This window comes from Acomys russatus, chromosome 13 (genome assembly GCF_903995435.1).
Source record: "Acomys russatus chromosome 13, mAcoRus1.1, whole genome shotgun sequence".
NCBI classification, from domain to species: Eukaryota; Metazoa; Chordata; class Mammalia; order Rodentia; family Muridae; genus Acomys; species Acomys russatus.
This window is the reverse complement of record NC_067149.1, coordinates 51,843,169-51,865,116: the sequence shown is the minus strand read 5'-3', so window position 1 is coordinate 51,865,116 and position 21,948 is coordinate 51,843,169. Positions and strand designations below refer to the sequence as shown.

Sequence of the window (21,948 nt, the reverse complement as noted above, 5' to 3'; positions counted from 1 at the left end):
GCTGGAGAGGACATTTGCTTTGGATTCTAAATGAAAACGGGGCAGGCAGGGGACAAATGAATCCCCCTAACTAAATCATGGATCCTTAGACTCTCTGCCTTCTATGGATATTGAAACATGTGTGTCTGGCCCAGACCTTTTGCATGGACCTCTTCCATCATTTGCCATCATGCCTCATACCTGCATTGCTGATCCACCCATCTTACAGCCCCCTCCATGCTCAACATCTCCGTTCTCATCTCTCACCCCTCCCTACAGGTTCCACTTTCATCCCATTCTGACCCAGCCCAAGTCACTCTTCCCTCCATAATCCTATCTCCATGTGGCTGGACATCTGGGAAGGGATGGGATGTGACATTCCCCAGAGACATCCGTCTGGCTCTCCATTGTCCATTCACCAGGCTGGTGGCCCTCACTGCACACCATGCTGGATTTCTGACTGCCGTTCCAGGTCTATGGTACTGTAACTGGACTTGAAAGCTCTCCCTGAGATCCTGACAACTGTGTTAACCTCAGGCACATTACAGATCTGCGCATGATCCTACGCAGGCTGAACATGCAGCTTCTCAAAGCTACATTTTTTTCACTTGCAGCTACATCATGCTGCCAGGACGTGTAGTTCTCTCTGTTGAAGCTTTGTTCCTGCAAGTGCATCTTACTCCTGAGACTGACACTGGCCCGGGGATGTTGTCCTGTTTCTCTTCACATGTATGCAGAGGATACACACATGGCAAGACTCTGAGTGCTGATAAAGTAGCCTCTCCATGGAAGAAGAGAGGCAGACCGTGAGCAAGCAGAAAAAAAGCCAGAGAGTGATGAGCAGCAGTGTCTTGTAGGTAGAGGGAGGGTTAGCCCAGGGTTATCTGCTTTACACACAAGTCTCACCCATCGTGGCAGGAATACCTCAGGGGGTATCATTTCACCCAGGTGAGGACACAGCTTAAGCAGGATGCCTAAAGTAACAAAGCCCCCACTGTGACTGAGAGCACTGACTTCAGGGAACACTTAGTATATATGGACAGAGCCAGGTCTGTATTCACTGGCTTTGGGACCCACAGCTGACGAGGAACAGAATGGAAATGGTTTGAAGACTGTGTAGCCCTTAGCATAGCATTCTCTGCCTTTGTTCAGAGCAATGAGCCCTTGATCTTTGCCAAAGCGGATAGGACTTCATTATCCCTCTAGCGCTTAAGGCCAGGTCTGCAGTAGTCTGGGCTCAATGTTCTGACAGGCTGGGACTTTTGCAGACTAGTGTCTTCATGATGCAGGCATCTTCAAACCCTTTTCTCACTGTCACCTGACCTCAGTCTCTGTGTCTCTGCGTCTCTCTCTCTCTCTCTCTCTCTCTCTCTCTCTCTCTCTCTCTCTCTCTCTCTCTCTCTCTCTCTCTCTCCCCAGCCCCCCTGCTCACAGCTGCTTCTTTCCAGCCCATTCCTGGCAAGCCTGGGCCACCCGACACTGTACCACTAATCATAATAATCTTGGTAATGAGAGGCATTACTGTAATTTTTAATTGTAATTCGTAGGCAATCATGCCTAGGGCTCTTGGCTGCTGTACCTAAATACACAATCACATAAAACACAGCAAGGCTACCTTAAAAAAAAAAAGCCCTGCCCTACACCAGGAAGCCCTGATACAACCCTACCTCTATGTACTACTTTCCAGGGGTGGGGGGCAGTGAATTACTGAGGCACTCTTTACTAAAGCTATTGAATGCAGACCATGGGCAGCTGTTGAGGCTTGAGTCTGTGAAATGTAGCCGAAAACCTCACTTTGCTGCAGGGAGTAGTGTGGCTCAGGAAAGTTCGTGGAAGACCACAGGCCCGGGTTTTAAAGTGATAGCTACTCCACAGAGGTAGGTTCAACAAGACGTGGTTTGGACTAAATCCAAAATAGAGTATGTAGTCTGGGTTCCACATTGGTTCTATAGGATCTCAGGGTAGTTCTGACACGCTATGCTGGGCAGGAGACATGGGAGATGCCTGTGTTTACCAGGCAGAAAGCTCATCTTCACCATTTTCTGCTGAATGACAACTCCAGAGCTACAGGTCACAAGTTCCACCTCTTCCTATGTGCTACTATTTTGAAAGGCTGCCCAGGTACTTCTGGGAGTTCCCTAAGACTAAAAGCTACAGTGCCCCCTGGAGGCATTATGTGGAGACTTGACAATACACCATCTTTCCAGACAAGCTTTGTCTCCTCCCAAGAAGAGATTCCCAGAGGGAATGGAGGAAATCTGTGTTCCCATCCCCTGGATGCCACTGAGAACAGACTTCTCCTCCCCTCTCTCCTCCTCCTCTTTTCTCCTCCCCTCTCTCCTCCTCCTCTTTTCTCCTCCTCTCTCTCTTCCTCTTCTCTCCTCCTCTTCTTCTCTTCTCTTCTTCCCCTCTCTCCTCCTCTCTCTCCTCTTCCACTCCTCTTTCTTCCTCCTCTCTTTTCTTCTTCCCCTCTCTCCTCCTTGTCTTTGTCCTCCTCCTCTCTCTCCTCTTTCCCCCAACTCTCCTCCTTCTCTCTCTCCTCTTTCTCTCTTCTCTCCTCCTTTGCTTATCTTTCATGAATTCATGACTCAGGCCCCACCATGGCAGGTCCTCCTGCCCCTGCAGAGGTGGGCACACATCAGATGGAGTTTGCAGCAGGACGGTGGCTGTGCTAAACTTTGATCCAGTGGATGCCCGTAGTCCTGCACTTTCACCAGTGAGTACAAACCAGTGGTGGCTAAAATGGACGGAAATATGTTAACTTGGTCTCTTTTTTAATGCACAGGGCTGTGTCATTCAGAACTTTCCAGTTAACATGGGGAAGGAGGGTGTGTGTATGCGTGTGTGTGTGTGTGTGTGTGTGTGTGTGTGTGTGTGTGTGTGCGCGCGCTGTGTGTATAATGTGGTCTGTGGTGTGTGGTGTATGCATGCAGTGTGATGTGTTTTGTGTGTGGTATATGTGTGCTGTGTATGTATGTGTCTGTCTGTGGTGTGGTATGTGTGTAGGATTGTATGGTGTGTATGTGATATGGTGTGCTGTGTGCATGTGCATATGATTTGTTGTGTGTACGCTGTATGTGGTATGTGTGTATGTGAGTGCGGTGTGGTGTGTGTGTGTATGGTGTGTGTATGTAGGAGGTGTGCGGTGTGCATGTGGGGGGACGTTTTGTTTGTGGCATGTGTGAGTATGTGTGGGTATGAGTGTGTATATGTGTGGTGTGGTGTGTATGTGTGTGGAGTGTTTGTGGGGCGGGGCTGTTCGGATAAGAACAGTGCAGAAAGAGTTAGCTGTGCTGATAGTCCAGGGAGAATACAGGAAGGACAAATGAAGGAACTGTTTGTTCTTTCTTTCACAAATACTTTTGGTGGGAATATTGAAAATACCATTTTACATTAAATAAAATTTTTACAATCTAAACTCATGGAGTGCAGAAAATATCATGGAACTCAGAAGTCAGGAGACCAAATTTTAGCCCATCTTAACACCAGCCATTTCCTACCATGGCAGCACCCCAGCATTCTGACTGTTCTGCTCCCTCTCTGTGGCTTCATGTGGCTAAGGAAATGAACCGAGTGCCTGATGGGTTGCAGCAGGTTTTATAACATGCACAGGTTCAAATTCCTTGTAAGTCATACACGAGGCCTGTGTGGAGTGAACATTACTCCTCTAAGAGAAAACAGAGAGCCATGAAGAATATTCCAATTTCTTTTCACACATATCATCAAAGAATATATAAAGAAAATATACTGAGTTAAATAAATTCAAGGCTGTGGCTTTCCAATCCTGGCCACCAAGTCTGTTAAAGGGTAGTCCCCATTGAGCAGACACTGTGATGATCACTTACCCCACAGAGCCATGAAGATGGAGAAGAAGACAGTGGCTGGATTGTCAAACAGATGGCTGGCTCGTGCAGTCCCACAGGCTGAGCTGAGGTTCCAATAGTCACAGGACTTGTCACACAGGGGACACATGGTGAAGGCATTCTGGTGGTCACACATCTCTTTGCTGCAGTGACAGAGGTTGATGGGTTTACTCTTACCAAAGGGTAACAAAGAATGAATGCACCCCCTTTGGAGGTGGGGGGGGCGTGTAGGTAACTCGCTATCACTATAAACTTCCTGGAAGGTGAATGATCATCTCAGAGGTGTGTCCCCAAATGCTGCCTGAGAAAGCCTCCTCAGGATGTGCTGCATCTATGTGGTTGGTGGGAGGTAAGAGCCATACATAACTGTGAATAAAGCACCATGCTGAGGTTGGATTTCCTTCATTCTTCAAGTACAGAATATCTATCCTACTGGGCTACCTTACAAATGTGTGATTGCATCCCAGTCCCAAGCAGAAGCGAACATGAGCAGGTCATAGGACAAGTACAGTGGTATTTTCTAGAAGAAGCATGTGAAGAGAAATGCTCAGAACTCTGTAAGAAGGTATTTTTCCACCCTCCGTGTCTGTAAGCCGTCTGTGGAGATGAATAACCTCAACCTACTAAGAATTATGACAACTGTGAAGCAGGATTAGGAAGAATAAAAAGGAAGGTAAATCGTTCCAAGGACAAGATTCTTTCACACTTGGAGAAGAAAGCCTGAGCCAAGCGACTGTACTGGTCTGTGTACTAATCCATTATAAACACATTTCTATTTAATATACTGATGAATATATTCACAATCCATTAAATAATGCTGGATCCAGTGAGTTAAGGCTCATATGCAAATAAGAACCAAGGAGTTACCAGCCCTGAATAACTTCCTTAATATCCCTCTATTGCTAAATACTTGTAGGAAAAATGAACTCAGTTGTCCTTGTGTGAAATACTTCCTTCACAAGACATAGGTGAATAGTTAGGCTTCTAGGAGAAAGAGTGGAGAGCTCAGAATTTGGTGTAAATAAGTGTCATTTCTCAACCCCAGTAGGAGCACCAGTGCTAAAGAAATCTGTGGTCACTTCAGAAAGATGCAGCAGGCGTGCTGAAAAGCACAGCTTACTAGAGGGAGCCACTATCTCCTGAGAGCTCCATTAGCCCTACTGAGTAAAGCAGGAGCCTCCATGGAACCCAGGAAGCCAAGGATGCCCATGCCTATTTCCCCTTGCCAATGCAGTTTGAGAGCAGAGATGTACTGGGGACTGTCACTTTCTTCCAGGCTTCTGTCTTTAATGGGCTAAGTCTCTAGCAGGGAAAGGCCTTCTGTGTCAGAGCGTGAAAATTCTGGATCTCCAAGGAGAAATATTCTTCCCCCATTCACTCATTGCTGAGCTCTCCACTGGCAAGTGCCAATAAATGTGATTTGCCAACATCAAAATTATTGGTGATATCTAAGCAACATATCCAGTGCTGGTCCCATATCTTCATATTGCGATGAAACTAGAAAATAAAGTTAGTTCTAACCTTCTGAGACACACACACCATCACTATGTAGTAAGAAAGTGTTGCTACTTTCAGAGAGGAAAACAGATTTAACCTGAAAAGAATTCCTCTGTGTCAATCCAAGTAAAGAGCGCTGATTTGCAGCCATGTCTAAAAGCTTGTGTCCCTCACACTGCCCCTTCATGAACGTGCACTCAAGGCTTTTGTTTGACTTGTTTTACACACTTACATGCCAGGGAGGTACAGTCGTACTCAATCTAATCTTGTCAAAATCTTGTCAATGCCAGAAGGTCAGGAATAAAAAAATTATTAGCATTATCGCCCAATGTGGTACAAACCACTTTATATGCATGCGCTGTAGCAATCACTCCCTTTAAAAACTCACATGCAGGCATCTGCCAATTATTTGTACAAAATGGTAGCATGGATTCTTCTCAAATTGAATTTGAAGTCAGAATGCTTGAGTGGGGGATTTGTATTGGAGGTCTTGATGCAAGCAATTTTAAGAGAATTTTGGGAAAATTCAATACTAGCATGGCATTGAAAGGGCTGTATGTCTTAAGACACGCTGCTGGTAGACAAGCTGAAAGATGAGGAAGTCTAATCAGTATGAAAATCATTTTTGATTCATGCACTAGACGCATAAAAGAGAACAAAAACAAAACAAAACACCAGATTTCTAGTGAGAAGTAATTATGGCTATAAATTGAGCGGTTATTTCTCCAACCTCTCATTTCATTCTACAAAGGATAGGAAGTGGATGAACGGCCTGCCAGTCAACCAAATCGAGATCCTAAAGGAAATGAGGTTCTTAAGAGTGGATGAACAGTCAGGGACACAACTCCGGCTGGCACAAAGCTCGTAGGCACAGAGAGGCCATTTTCCAGGAAATCCACACAAAACAGCTGCTCTTAAGGCCTCAGAGCCAAAGGAACCGACTTCCTTTTCCAAGATGGTTTAAATTAATCAGCTGCTTTTCAACTGTCCCTGTCTTTCCCACCACATATATACTTATCAGAAGAAACTGATTTCTCGAGAGTGACAGCCTGTAGGTGCACCCGGAACGTGTGGAAGTATTACCACTCGAGTCTTTTACAGAAAACACCGAGGAATAAAAGTAATTGCAGCTTCGCATGATTGGTGTGGCTTAGATTCTGGCTTTGAAGCTGTAGTGACGTTGCGGCAAATGAGAGGTGGAGAAACTGGCTGAACTTCCCTGTCCTTTGCAACTTCCTAGGACACTTTGATTTTTACAAACAAAAGTATTTTAATTTAGAAATGCTTTAAATCAGAACATAGTTGAATCCCAGGCTTGATAGCAAAGGTGACAAACTGTAAGGCAATTTCCCCCAAATAGTGTGTCTTCTCAGCAGATGACAGTAGAGTAACACTCTAATAAAGAGCACGAGAAACTTCAGAGACCAGAGCAGCACACTGGACTGTGCTCTGAGAAATCATTAGGTCACTGAAGTGACGATAAGGGGACACGTAAAAAATTCCTGTCAGCAATGAAAATGAAAAAAAAAAAAAAAAACCAGCTCAGAAAACTGAGATTGTGAGAGACTTAAAAAGCAACATTAAGAAGGAAGCTCATAGCTATACGTGCCTATGCTATAAAAACAGATGGATCTTAAGTAAATAATGTAATAATAATGCATCTTGAGGCCTTACAAAATCGGAATGAATCAGACTCCAAGTTATTGATAGGAAAAAACTGATGCAGACAGGAGCTGAAATAAATGAAATACAGACTAAAGGACAGCACACATGAGGAGCTCAGTAAAACAAAGAGGTGGTTCTTTAAAAAAAAAAAAAACTGAAGTCAAGAGGCCTAAGCCAAAATAAACAGAAGGAAGAAAGTGTAGTTGAGACGATGAAATGGCAGGAGAAAGGAGGATATTAGGTCCCTGTCCATCTTGCAAAGAATCATGGAACTTAGTGTATTAGTCATGCAATGTCCCCCAATGCTCACGCTTCCTCAAACTCAAGTCCAGTTCCAATGCCATTGAGTTCAAAATCATCTTCCGCTACCCAGGGAGTTTAAGATAGCCTAGGCTGAGGCCTGTTTCCAAAAACCCAAAATTCAACGATGAATTTTTAAAAACTAAATGGAAATATATGGGAAACAAAGATATTATTAGCTCAGGAGGCTGGAGAGATGGCTCGGCTGTCTGAGCATTTCCTGATCTCCCAGAAGACCCAGCTCAGTTCCCAGCACCCAGTTTAGGTTGGTTGAAAACTAGTAAATCCAGCTCCAGGGAATCCTGTGGCCCCTTCTGGACTCTGCAGGTATATGGCCACATACACACACATACACATGCACCTGCATGTGCACACACACATACCCAAAGTAACAAATCTGTATAACACACAAATTAAAAAATGAAGTAGAATTAAAACTATCATACAGTTCAGCTATACCCTGTGTAAGTCCATGTGTGCATGTGTGTATGTGTGCATGTGTGCACTTGTATATGTGTGTGTGTGTGTGTGTGTGTGTGTGTGTTCAATCAAGAGATCACAACTAAGAAGTCTTATGGCAGAACAAGGAGCTAAGATTAAAAACTAAAGACACAGAAAACCAATTCAATGAAAATACATCAAATTTCCCAAATCCAGAGAAAGCAATAGACACATAGTCACAAGCTATATCTAGAATCCCACATAAACAGGATCAGATGAGAATTTCCAGGATACATTACAGACAGAATGCCAACCATGAGTCAAATAAAAACCAGTAATAACAGCAATACAAAATCACCAATGCAAATGAAAATGTCAACCCCTCAGGATAAAGTCAGGCATCTATAAGCACATATAGCATGAATCACTCATATCTAGAAACAAGAAGAGAAGGGGTCCTGAAAGTAAAGGAAAGAAAGATCAAGGGGAAGGAAAGGTGGACAGAGGAGGGCGATAAGAGGAGTGAATGAAGTCAAAGCACAGCACGCATGTGTAAAACTGCTGCAATAAAATGCATTAATTTGTGCAATTATTGTGACTCCAGAATACAGCAAAAACAGAGGAAGGGTTTAACCATGCTTAGACATGTCTGGAAAAGGTTTAAGGAGTATGATTTTGCTTAGATTCACTATGAGCCTTTAAAGACAATATGTCTATTGACTAGGAGTGCTTAAGTGTGGCTTCATCGGGACCACAGGACCTGGGTTTCTGCTGCATAGGCAGCTATACTTTAAGAGCAGGTCTTTGGGGTTAGGGAGAGCTCAGTGGCAGGTGCATCTGCCTTGTATGTTGTCTGGGCCTGACACCCATCACTAAAAACAAACAACAAAACAAGAGCAGACCCTTCAAAAGCCACAGAAAGCATTTCTAGATTTCCATCACTTTCTCTTGACTCTGAAAATCAACCACCAGGATTTCAATCGTATGTCGAATAGATTGCAAGCTTTTCCGCTGTGATTTACAACTTAAAATTATACGCTACTTCAGGATGAAAATATAAACACATAACTACATACAAAATTAAATCCAGCACTGTAGGCATTTGTCCTTCCTGCTTGTAAAGAACACCAATATTTCATTATCTCCTAGCTTATTGCTCTGGTTAATGTTTCTTGTCAACCTGGCAGGATTCAGAATGGTGTGGAAGACACATCTGTGGCCATGTCTGTGTGGACTTTTTCAGAGAGATTTAATAGAGAAGGGAAGATCTACCCTGAATGTAGGCAACGTTCAATGGGGTTGGGCCCTAGACTTAATAGAAAGAACACAAGAAGATGGTGAGAGCCCCAGCAACCATCGCTCTCTGCTTCCAGATGGTGGACACAATGTGATCAGCCATCTTGTGTTTTGGCCACCACAATGGACTGAGCCCCCTCAAACCATGAGCTATAACAAACTTTCCTTAAGTTGGATTTTCCAGATATTTTGTCACAACCATGAGAAAAATAACCAAAACACTACCTCACTCTGTTTCATCCAAGAGCCACCAATGGCTCTCTTCGTAGGTGACAGAACACAGCGCACACTGACAGGTGGTATGGTATATCACAATGATGTCAATGCACCTTACATGTGTGAATATCCCTGTGCGTGTGCGTGTGTGTGTGTGTGCATGCGTGCATGCGTGCACGTGTGGTGCACATGCTTCTGTGTAGACATAGCTTCACAGCATATGAAGGCCATGGACATTTCCAGCCAGAAACCCAAACTTTTGTCTCTTATACTGACTTACTTAGCTGTGTTCTGTGTGTTGGCAGTGCTAGCCCCAGTTTGCTTCATAAGTCCCTCTCTGCAGAGTGAGCATGGCAAGACCAGTCTCCTGGTTCCTCTCAATAGGGAACACCATTTCCTGCACAAGTCCAGTTCTCAGATGCCCATCACATCCCACACTACCACATCCAACTACAGTGGACATTCATTGTCTCCTCCCGTTGTCTTTAAATCATCTTGTCACTGACAAGGCATCATATCGCTACAGAACTAACAAGTAGCACAGCCACAACTGGTCCCATCTCCAAATAGGACAAAATGAGCCAAGAGAACTTTTAACTTTAACACATAACACTAAGGAGAGGGCTCAGAAAGTGAACTATCTGGACATGTAGGTTCAGTTGTTTTAGGTGTTTTGTTTTGTTTTGTTTTGTTTACATTTTTGTGTTTGGTGATGGTGGTATGTTGTTTCTCTAAACTTTATTGTCATTTCTGGTAGTTCCTCACTCTGTACCCTAGGCTGACTTCAACTTTATAGATAGCTCCCTCCAAGCTTGGTTTCAAAGTCCTAGCAATCCTCCTGCCTCAGCCTCCCAAGTGATAGTGGGATTAGATGTGGTCACACAACTAATGTGTAATGTCACCTGTAGTTTACAAGTACTTTTGTCCTTCATAGACCTTCTCTTTCCTATGAGTATTAGCCTTTGTTCAGTCTTAGCTCTGCATGAGCCCTATGATGCAGTCTGTGATGTCTGGCAGTTCCTGACCTTCTGAGCCATAGTATGGCCTTCCTTGCAGCCACTTCGTACAGCATGATTTCGCTGTAGCATTTGATCACAAGGATATGTGACTTCTATCCAGTGACATGGCACACACTCTGGATTTCATGGGAAGGCAGAAGGCAAATATTTTGAAGTTAAGAAGCCAAACCATTTATCAGGCACGATTCCTTTCCTTGGGTGTTGTCTGCCTGTCACATCAGGCAGTGGCCCCAGGGAACAGACTGATGAGGAATGAAAGAGGGCTATGGCAACCAGCATGGCTCTGCAACCATTCAGACCCTGCAGTTCCCAGATCCAACTCTGGAAGGAAGCTACATGCGTGGGAAAGGGTGGGAGACAAAGAGGGCGGACTTTGGAAGGAGGTGTGTGAACTGTACTCACAATGGGGCAAAGCTCTACACTATGAGCCCGTGGGAACGGAGCCTCGCCTCTGAAAGCGCCTTACCTGGGGATGTCTTCCTCAATTGTCGCACATCCATACAGAAACACGATCACCCCAATGACAGATGATGGGATGAGGAATGCTGTGTACAACCCCAGCCATGCAAAATACAGCCCAATTTTCTCTCCAAAATACTTCCTGGAAAAGCAAGGAGGAAAAGAAAATGAAACACCTATTAGGAACATCATATACTCCCCTTAGTTCTTTTTCTTCTATGATTCAAAATAGGTTGGCAAAAATATTCTCTTTCTACAATGAATCCAAAAGGATGAAGGCTGCAGGGGAAAGGAGCCTCTGCACAAAAGCTCAACACCTGACCTTTGCTGCGATGACCTGCATGCCACTTGATTGACACACGATTAGCAGCACTGGCCGCTTGTGGGGAGTGGGTAGCTACAAGAACACAGTCCTAACAGCAAACCAAAAGCACTCCGCCAGGTTCTGCATCCTCACCAACACGAAGAGCACATGATCATTGTAGACCTATACTGCTCAACCCACAGAAAAGCATACTTTGAAAGAAAACAAACTCATACATACCATATTTGCAGATGTGTGTGCCAGTACATGCAAACCAAGAGACACATACTTAAACAATGACTACAAGAAATTCAATAAAATGTTTGTAAATGTTCCTTTGGATGGTTTGTTGCTTTTTTTTTTTTTTTTTTTTTTTTTTTTTTTTAACCACTTGACCAAGGCAGATTGATGTACAAAAAGGTAGAAATATCTAACTTATCTGACAAGTCAAGTCATGATGCATTCCTTGCCTCTAAATACCTTCCCTTTGCTCCCTCTTAAAATATATTTTTCTCTTGTGTTGAGGACATTTCACACAAGAGATAAACCACCTTAGCAAAACCATTTACACTCCACGGTGTAGTTATATAATGGGACTCTAGAGCAGTGGTTCTCAACCTTCCTAATGTTGTGACCCTCGAATACAGTTCCTCGTGTTGTGATGACCCCCCCCCATGACCACAACATCACTTTTGTTGCTACTTTAAAACTGTAATTTTGCTACTTTCATGAAATGTACTATAAATATCTGACACACATACGGTCTTAGGCAACCCATGTGAAATGGTCATTTGACTCTCCCCCTACCACAGAGGGGTGCCAACCCACACAGCTTGAGAAGCCCTGTTCCAGAGCTCACACATCCTATGTAAAACACATTTTATTGACATCTTCTATCTTCCTTTCGATGTAGTCCTGGTAACTACAGTTTCACACTCAGGTTCTGTGTATCCTATGTGTAAATCCCTCATTAAAGTCGCATCACACAGCGTTTCCACAACTCTTCCTGGCTTATTCCATTTAGCATAGTGCTGTCCAGGCCCATCCGTACTGTCTCAAATGGCAGAACTTCCTCGTCTTGTAAAGCCGCTTAACACCCCCATTGTATCATGCACCGCATTTATCTATCTGTGCATGTGTGGATGGACACTTGGATTGTTTCTACTTTGGGGGGGGGCAACAGTGGGTCACTGAGCTGCAAGGAGGGGAGTGAGCATCTCTCTTCAAGATCCTGACCTCAGTCTCTTGGAATATATGTCCAGAGACGGGATTGTTGCATCAAGTGGTAACTCAGTTTTTAGAATGATATCCATATTGCTTCAACAATGGCTTCAGCCGTGAGCTTTCCATTACCAGGTATCTCTACCTGTACGCTATCATTTAATAATAACCATCCTAACAAATATGAAGAAATATCATATTTTGCCTTTGTTTTATATGTTTCTGATGACAAATGATAGGAATTTTATTTTTATTGACTATTTGCATGATTTTTGCATGTGTGTGAAGTGGCTATTTAGATTCCTTCCATGTTTAAGTGGGTCTTTAATTTTCTAAGTTCTTTCTCTCTCCCTCCTTCCCTTCATGCCTTATTGAATGATAAGATTTTCTTGATTATGAATCCTTTACCAGATCTTTGCTTATAAACATTATCTACCATTCTTTAAAAAAATAATACAAAGCAGAACACAGAGATTTATTCAATGTGGCCACATTGGGAAGAGAGAGGAAAAGATCCAGAAAACCCCCGTGCCCATGACTGGGGTCCTGAAATGATTAAGAACACTCTTTAAACTGATATAATTCTATTCGTCTGCTTTTGGCTTTATTGCCTAGGTGCAGTATCCGTGAGATTCCCCCCCCCCCCATTTTCTTCTAAAAGTTCCACTGTGTCAGGCTTTACACACAGATCTTTAACACATTTGAGTTGATTTTATACAATGTAAAAATGGAATGCCTAAGAATAAAATTAACCAAGGAGTAAAAGGCACAGAGAAAACTATAAAACTTTGACTACAGAAACCAAACAAAACACAAATAAATGGAAGTAGATACCTTGTGCTCACGTCTGGTCGGGGTTAATACAGTTAAAATGTCCATACTACCTACTGTCTAATAAATGATAGAGCGGGAACTTTATACACACATGCAAAACTATAATTATTTTTATTCTGTTTTCTGCAATTGGACATTTTTAAATGGCTCATTATCTAAATTCGCTCATTCTTTCTCTGCCTAATTGTGTTGGCTCTCTATTGAAATTTTCAGTTCTATCATTATATTCTTCAGTTCCAGCATTTCCACTTTATTCTTTTCATGATTTTTATTTCTTTGTTTAGTTTTTCATTGCCCACACATTGGCTCTTTTGTTCGCTGCTCTCACCTTGCTTGGTAAGATTCTTTAATATTATTATTAATAATTATCTGTTGAGCAGATTGTGGGTCTCAATTTCTTTAGGCTCAATTTCTAGAGCTTTATTTGGTCCCTTTAGTGCATGTCACATTTACATGTTCCATGTAGCCTTGACTTGGTTTTTCTCTGCATTTGGAAAACAGCCACTCCTAGTTCTTGCTGGTTAGTGTCATCTGATGAAGATCTCCATCGCTCAGGCTAGTAGATTATGATGGGTCAGCTGGCAGAGTCTGTAGGTAAGACAGCTAGGAATATGTTGACATGCTTAAGCCAAGGTGTTAAAGTGGACCTGCCACCATGGTCTGTGGAAACAACCACTGCATGAGACTGGTCAGAAGGACATGCTTCCAGGGGTCAGGAGTAGACTGGACTGTTAGTTCATGATGGAACTGTTTTTGGGTCCCATGGACAAGTAGGGCTACTTGTAAGTTTGTTAGTAAGTGAGGAAAGGCAGATTTGGGCCCAGGGGTTCTGCTCAAACTAAGGCACCAGCCAAGGACAATACAGGTGGTAAACTTCAAACACCTACCCAGATCTAGCTAATGGTCAGAACATTCTCCACAGTTGAGTGGAGAGTGGGATATGACTTTCTCACGTGCTCTGGTGCCTCACATTTGACCATGTCCCCTGGACGGGGAGACCTGGTGGCACTCAGAGGAAGGACAGCAGGTTACCAAGAAGAGACTTGATACCCTATGAACATATACAGGGGGAGGTAATCCCCCTCAAGAACAGTCATAGGGGAGGAGAGTAAGGGGAAATGGGAGGGAGGGAAGAATGGGAGGATACAAGGGATGGGATAACCATTGAGATGTAACAAGAATAAATTAGTAAAAAAAAAAAGAAAAAAGAAAAAAAGAAAAAAAAGAAGCGAGGAGAATTTCTGTGAAGTTCTCCCAGTGTTTATAAAAGCTCATGACAGAAGAGGCATAAATAGGGGTCCTTGTGGGTATGAGCACAAGCTGAGCTTCTTTTGTACCTGTGCATATAAAGGTTGAGCGATGTCTCTGTCCATAAGCACACAAGGCTGCTTCTAGGTCCGCAGCTGGACATATTTCTAGCAGGGACATGGGCAGGTGGTTCTGCTACCAGAGCGCATAAGTCTGCCTTCTCAATGAAACCGAGTGTTGTAAACTCTTGGGGAACCCTCAGAGCTCTGATAAAGGCATATTTTACCTGTAGATAATTATTAAATCTGTGCTTCTGTGGGAGACCTTACTCTGCCAATCACGCTGATGTCACTTTATTTATGTCTGTATTTTAATTTTTTGGCTTTGTTAATAATTATTTTGATTATTAACCTCTGTCTTTTTGTCATCACTCTAAACTTAGCCAACTGTCACACTAAGGAAGGTTCATTAGCATAAGTATTAATCATGACTCTTGAAGAGAAAACATCCACAAAGAATAAACAAAATTCATTTCTCATGAGCTTATGGCATACAGCACAAGCGAGAAACCTTCAGTCTTCACTTTGATGGAAAGCCTAAAAGGCAAGGAGTGTGGTACCTAGAATTACAAACCCACATTCAAAAGTTGGTTTGCACTTAATATTTAGACAAATCCAGGAGAACAGAGTTTCCACCGTCACAGGAGAAAAGAAGATAATCTGTGAAATAGTAACTTTTGTTGCACTCATCAGAATTTGAAGTTTCAAAGGAACCAAGAAAATTTAATTTTTAAAAGTGACAACACATCCAAAGAAAAATGGAACATGTGTGTAGTTTTAGACTTTAGCCCAGCATGAGCAGGATAAACAGTCCTCAGACCGTGAAAAGGGAATAGTTTGTTGCTGCTGCTGCTGTTTAATTCTAGAACACTGAGAACATGTGAAATGACCACACAGAATGTTCTGGCAACCCCAGACACAGAGCAGCTCATACATACCTATGAGACCTTTTTCATAGACCCCATGCAGGTAGCCATTAACAAGAAGAGTGGCAAGGTAGATTAGATAGAAGATCTTTAGTCACACCCAGGTATGAAATTCCATCTATTCACAGGATCGTCTCTCTCTCCTTCAAATCAAAGGCCGTCAACAACTAGGGTAGGAACTTGACCCTAGCACCCAGGCAGAGATCTGAAGGCATGGGAGATACTGCACATAAAACTTGTTGGTGGCAGCATCACTGGGAATTGTCCTTATTCTAGGACCACAAAATTATAAATTATGAATCTGTTACTACGGAGGTAGGCAGGAATTCCCTTTCACTCAATAATCCCAAGAAAAGGCAGAGTTTGACTGCAACAAGGTTACAGAATGCTGAGGATGGGTGCCACAGGTACACACACTGCCCAGCACTGACAGACACACACTGCCCAGCACTGCCCAGCACTGACACACACTGCCCAGCACTGACACACACTGCCCAGCACTGACACACACTGACCAGCACTGACACACACTGACCAGCATTGACACACACTGACCAGCACTGACACACACTGACCAGCGCTGACACACACTGACCAGCGCTGACACACACTGACCAGCGCTGACACACACTGACCAGCACTGACACACACTGCCCAGCACTGACACACACTGCCCAGCACTGACACACACTGACCAGCACTGACACACACTGCCCAGCGCTGACACACACGGCCCAGCGCTGACACACACTGACCAGCGCTGACACACACTGACCAGCATTGACACACACTGACCAGCGCTGACACACACTGACCAGCACTGACACACACTGACCAGCACTGACACACACTGACCAGCATTGACACACTGACCAGCACTGAAACAGACCGCGCTGAAAACCGGCCAAGGTGAAAAGCACTCTTCCCCTGTCCTCACTCCTCAGCCCCATTTGCATTATCATGGAGTAGAATGAACCCAAGTTTCACTGCTGCTGGGGAGAAGCCAAAGCACGGAGAGAAGTACCACTGGCATCGCCTGAAAGGACACCTAGAGACTGAGGACAAACCCTCAGAACGCACGGTCTACATGGAAGAGAGTCCTAGTTACAGTCAAGTGTCAACTTGGCATGACCTGGAGTCATCTGAGAGGAAAGCCTTGATTGAAGGGTTGCCTAGATCAGATTGGCCTGTAGGCATGTCAGTGTGTGGGTCGGGGGAGGTCTTAGTTATTAATTGACCCTGTAGGTGGTACCATCCCTGGGCAGCTGGTCTAGGACATTATAGCTGAGCCTGAGCCCATGAACAATTTAAAAAACAATGTTCTTCTTCCCTTGTTGCTGCTTTAAGTTCCCGTGTGACCTTTGTACCCTAAATGTCCTCACTTGGCATCATACTGTGACCCTGAAAGTAAGCCAGATGGATGTTTCTGTTCTCTAAATTGCTTTAAATCCATGTTTTATCACAATGTCAGAGATCAAGAACACAAAGCATGCCATCATAGCAGGCTGCCGCTGAAGTACCTAAAGCTTATGGTTTCTCAAAGGGGAAAAAGCAAACCACTTCAAACTCTCAAGAGATGGACATAGTCCCCTTCAAACTCTCGCGAGATGGCGCAGTCCCTTTCACTCATGGCCTGACAGTAGAGCGCCTCTGTTTCTGGGTAGAAATGCTGCTTCTCTCGGCTTTCATTCCTTTCCTACAAAATGTCTGGCATTCTGAAAAAAATTTATGAGATATACAAAACCTAAAATGTCATTGTCAAGAAATAAGCCGATTAATGACACCAAAGTTGACATGGATGTTTTAATGAGATAATCATTAGTATAAATAATACACTAAAAAAGATTACCAGAAAATATGGACCAAATAGCAAGAAAAATAAAAGCAAAAATGCTACCTAACAATCAAAAGCTATAGCAAAAGCCAGTTAGATGGTTCAGTGGGTAAGTGTGCTTGACAACTTGAGTTGGTTACCTAGAGACCACATGGTAAGAGAAAACAAATTCCTGAAAGCTGTTTTTTTTTTACTTCCCATGGGTGTACCCATGCATCCACCTACCTCAAACCACCAAAAAAAATTACAAATAGATAAGTAAATGGAGCAATAATTTTTAAATTGTAGGACAATATAAAAGGGCCCAACATACATGGATTTAGAGTCGCAGTGGGAATGAGAATAGATTAAATATTTGGATGGATAAATTACCACAGCTAAGACTTTTCAAAAGTCATGAAACACAAATCAAAGTCACAGAACTCTAAGCTGAAGAGTATGAGAGCACTAAGTAGCCACTACCTAGATACTCCACAGTGAAACTGATGAAAATCAAAGATAGAAGGAAAACCAGCTCTAAACACACTGGGTGAACAAGCACACTACATACAGGGTGGGGGGAGTCTTAGATGGGGCTTCAGCCAGTTTCTCAGCAGAAACTGTGAAAGCTAAAGAGAGTGACAACTTCAGAGTATGTAAAGAAAAAAAATCTGTTAGCCTAGAATACTACACATAAAGAAAATGTCTTTCAAAAATGAAGGCAGAGACCCAAATATGGCAGCCATCAAAAGCTTAATTCACTGCCAACAAAGCTGCCCTACAAAGAAAAAAAAAATGTTGAAGGATCTCTTTGGGCAAAATGAGTATGATCCAAGTAGAAATATGGCTGTGCACAAGATAGAAAGTACTGGAAATGGTAAAAAAAAAAAAAAAAAAGAGTGACAAATAAAAAGCAAATTTATTTTTAATCTACATGAACTATAATTCACTCTCTGAAGCATGCTTTCTCAATGTGGATAGCACTGTCCCCAAAGGGACCTACTGTTGGATTTTTAGAGTCCATCTTAGAATATTAATTATTGCTGTTATCATTTAATCCTCCCAAAGGCAAGAGAAGTACATAAACAGACATAGAGTTTGTCAGTAGTATTAAGATTTCATGGGATAAGTGAAGACTGGAGTCTAAAAATGGTACTAGAGGGTAAAAGTATAGAGAAGCAAGGTTTAGAACACACGTTAATGCAAAACTAGTGACAATGCTTTGTGGGATTTACAGCATGTGCATAAGTAAACTCTATGACAGCAAAAGTGGACCACTAAAGGAAGGGAAGAAGAATCCTCTTGTAAGGAGCTGCGTGTGAGGTGGAGCTGCATATTTGAAAGAGTGAAATACACTAGAGATGTTTTTGTAAACTCCCGAGAAGTCACTAAAATATGCTAATATTAGATCTAACTGATGAACCATTGTTGGAGATAAAAGTGGAATAATAAAATAAAATAAACTCAAAACTGAAAAGAGCCAGAAACAGAGAAAAATAATAAAATGATAAATTTAAATTATAAGTATATTAAGGATTAGATCAAGTGTGAATGGTCTAGATATCTCAAAGGCTGAGACTGTGAAATTAGGAAAGAAAGTAAAACTCAGCCACATGTATTTTTATAAGAAACACAATTTAAATAGAAAGACGTATTAGAATATAAAAAAGATCCTAAGTATGGATATATGATGTAGAAATGCTAAGACAAAGCAGATGTCAAAATGAAGGCTATTACCAGAATACAGTAGAAGCCTACATAATGATTACTCCACCAAAATCAAATAAGCCTAAATGTCTACATGCATTTCCAAAATCCATACAGTAAAAGTTGATTAAGAAAATTAAGAATAATAGGCAAGTTTACAAATAGAAATTACAGGTAACCCTCAATCTACAATGAAGGACCCAAATATGCATATTGCAAAACATTCTAAGCTTAAAATACATTCAACGACAGAACCAGCCGAGTAGCGGCCGTTTATCCCTACCTTTCGTCGTAAGATGTCAGCAGTCATCCTCATGGCTGCCTGGCTGATAGAAGCTGCTTGCTACCATCACCTTCTACATTGCAAAATGGGGTACTATAGCTCTGAATCTCATTACTTAGGAAAAGACCACAGTATGATTGACACTGAACTCATGACAATTTCACAGCATCATGGACTCAAATATCATTAAGTCAAACTATGACAAGTCGGGGGGGCCACATGGAATGACACCTGTATCCCTGTTTTAGACACTAAGAAGACAAGTAGCCATAAAGTCAGGAAGACATTAAAGCCAGCCTAAACCGAGCCAGTCCAATGTACAGTTATAGGATTTTCTACCTGAAAACAATAGATACTTATCCTTTTCAATACTCAGTCACAAGGATAGCCCATGTTCTGAGCCATAAAATGAACTTAACAAATGTGAATGCTTAAAATAATAAATAGTTTGTTCCACGACCACAGCTAAAATAAACTAAAAACTGAAAGCAGAGTGATATCTGGGGAAAATCCCCAAATATTTGGAAATTAAACAATACCCTTCTAAACAACTCATGGATCAAAGGAGAAATCACAAAAAGATTTGGAAAATATTTCAGCTGAGTGAAAAGAAAAACACAACACATCAAACCTTGCGTGGTGCCATTGAAGACATGCTTAGAGGGACTCTAAAGCCCTAGATACTTGCATTTAAAACACAGAGTATTTAGTTAGTAATCTGAGGCTCTTCTTCAACCAGAAAAACAAGACAAATTTAAGTCAAAGCAAACAAAAGGAAACGGAGATGAATGCGCAAGTTGATAATTTAAGTTAATACCAACCAATTCAATTTATTTTCATGGAAGTCAAACACATGTGCAAGAACTGCATCCTGTCTATGGGATGGCTGCCAGCACCTTCAGCGACGTGGCAGAGCCACAGAACACAGGCTCTGGGGCGGCGAGGGATGCAGAGGAACAGTGCTTCTTCTGCCGTTCCCTGAGATGCAAAAGTCTCCGCTTCTCTTCCCTTTGTTTTCCCTCATTTCAATTTGTGTTAGGATGAAAATTCGATGAGCTAGGTTTATGAGAACATACTAAATAAATAAATGTTAACGGTTAAAAAGAAAAAGATCTTAACTGTTACTGATTACATCACTGGATCAACACGAAAAGCTACATACTGGGAAAAGATGTTCACATGAAGACAGTCAACATGGGGTGTCTATCTAGACTACACACAGGATTTACCTGTCAGTAAGATATTGATATGTAACCCAACTGAAAAATGGGCAAAAGACTTGAGTGTAACATTGGCTAGAATAACCAGTTGACCAACAAATAAGAAAGATACTGAGCTGACTTCACTCCATGAAAAAATGCCAGCAGCGTGAAGGCTATGATGCAACCTGTTTCCAGCCCTGCCCCTGCCCTGCCCCTGCCCCTGCCCTGCAGCCTGAACGATGACAGGAATAACCTCTGCCTTTCAGTTCTGACCTTAGAAAATGCTGTTTAGGGCACTGAGGTGACAATCTGATTTGTAAAGCGTTTGCCACGCAGGCATGGAGTCCTGACCTAAAGCCTCAACTCCAACATTTAAAAAAAAAAAAATTCAAAAATCACAGTGCGGTCCTAAAATTATAAATGTATGAGGTGTGCAGGATGCACAGAACAATTAAGGCTAGTTCTCTGTTCTTTGTATGAGCAGAAAAAGGACATCTGTAAATCTTCATTCATGCCATATGAAGAATGGCATCTAATAATAAGTCACAGAGATTCTGTAACCAATAAGAAGCATCTAGGTTGCCAAATGCAAATAGCCAAAACACTATGAATGTTACATATAATTCCTGATTGTTTCATGGTTCTTCTTGCTATATGTAGTTTATTATATGTGTGTGTAATAATATAAATGTATATATAAAAAATAAACTTAAAAATGTACAAACACACATAAGACCTATGTATATCACATTAAATGCTATAGCTTAATGAAAAAAAAAAAGAATCAGGGCACACTTATGATGCCAATTCTGGGGTTGTGGGGACAGGTAGGTCTCAGGACTGGCTTTCTTGACAATTTGAGGCCCAGTGAAAGAGCCTGTCTCAAAATACAAGACGAAGGGCCCAGGAGGAATGATGCCAGAGGTTGCCCTCTGGCCTCTGCATCCATGGGTTTAGGTGTGCACACAGATCTTATACACACACACACACACACACACACACACACACACACACACACACACACAAGCTGTCAGGGTTTCCCAGCCCCTCAAGAGGCAAACTAAAAGCAGATATTTGGTGCGCTTAGCCACATTGTATGCAGGTGGCAGAGAGACAGTTCTGAGCCTTTCATTCAGGTCTACAATTGGGCCTCAGGAAGGAGCTGGAGATCTTCAGCCACAGAAGCCAGGCAAAGCAACAGAACTCTCCCTGGTGAGACCCAAGTGAGCATGTCCTCTTTACCCACCCTCAGCTCTTTGAGAATATATATGTGCACTGTGGTCCATAAGGAGCCAGCATTAGAGAGAAATGAAGGAAGTGTAACATCCAGGCAGGAAGCACTGCCTGCCCCTACCTTCTGCCGAGGAAGAGCTTCATGGACAGTGTGCTTCCTGGACCTTAGAAAGGCAAGTTAAAGTTAGCGTAGGGCAAAAGTTAGACTCACAAGTACAAAACAGCTCAGGTTGGTTCCATAGCTTCTGCTGGACTTTGAATATGAGCTCTATCCCCTGAAGGGCTGTGGTTTGAATGTATGGCTCCTCAACTGGTGGTGCAACTTAGGGGCAATGCCTAGTTGAAAGAAGCAAATCAGTAGGGATGGGGGTACATTATTCCTG

At 42.5% G+C, this 21,948-nt stretch overlaps 1 protein-coding gene across 1 annotated transcript in view; it reads right to left on the bottom strand.

Annotated features, from left to right (window-relative positions):
- LOC127197685 (anoctamin-2) overlaps positions 1–21,948 on the bottom strand; it is a 185,622-nt gene that overhangs the window by 6,174 nt on the left and 157,500 nt on the right. Inside the window, exons 11-12 of the mRNA XM_051155656.1 lie at positions 10,743–10,877; positions 3,825–3,985 (exon numbers count right to left, since the gene is read on the bottom strand). Coding sequence (XP_051011613.1) covers positions 3,825–3,985; positions 10,743–10,877 — 296 coding nt within the window. The remainder of the gene's footprint in view (positions 1–3,824; positions 3,986–10,742; positions 10,878–21,948) is intronic.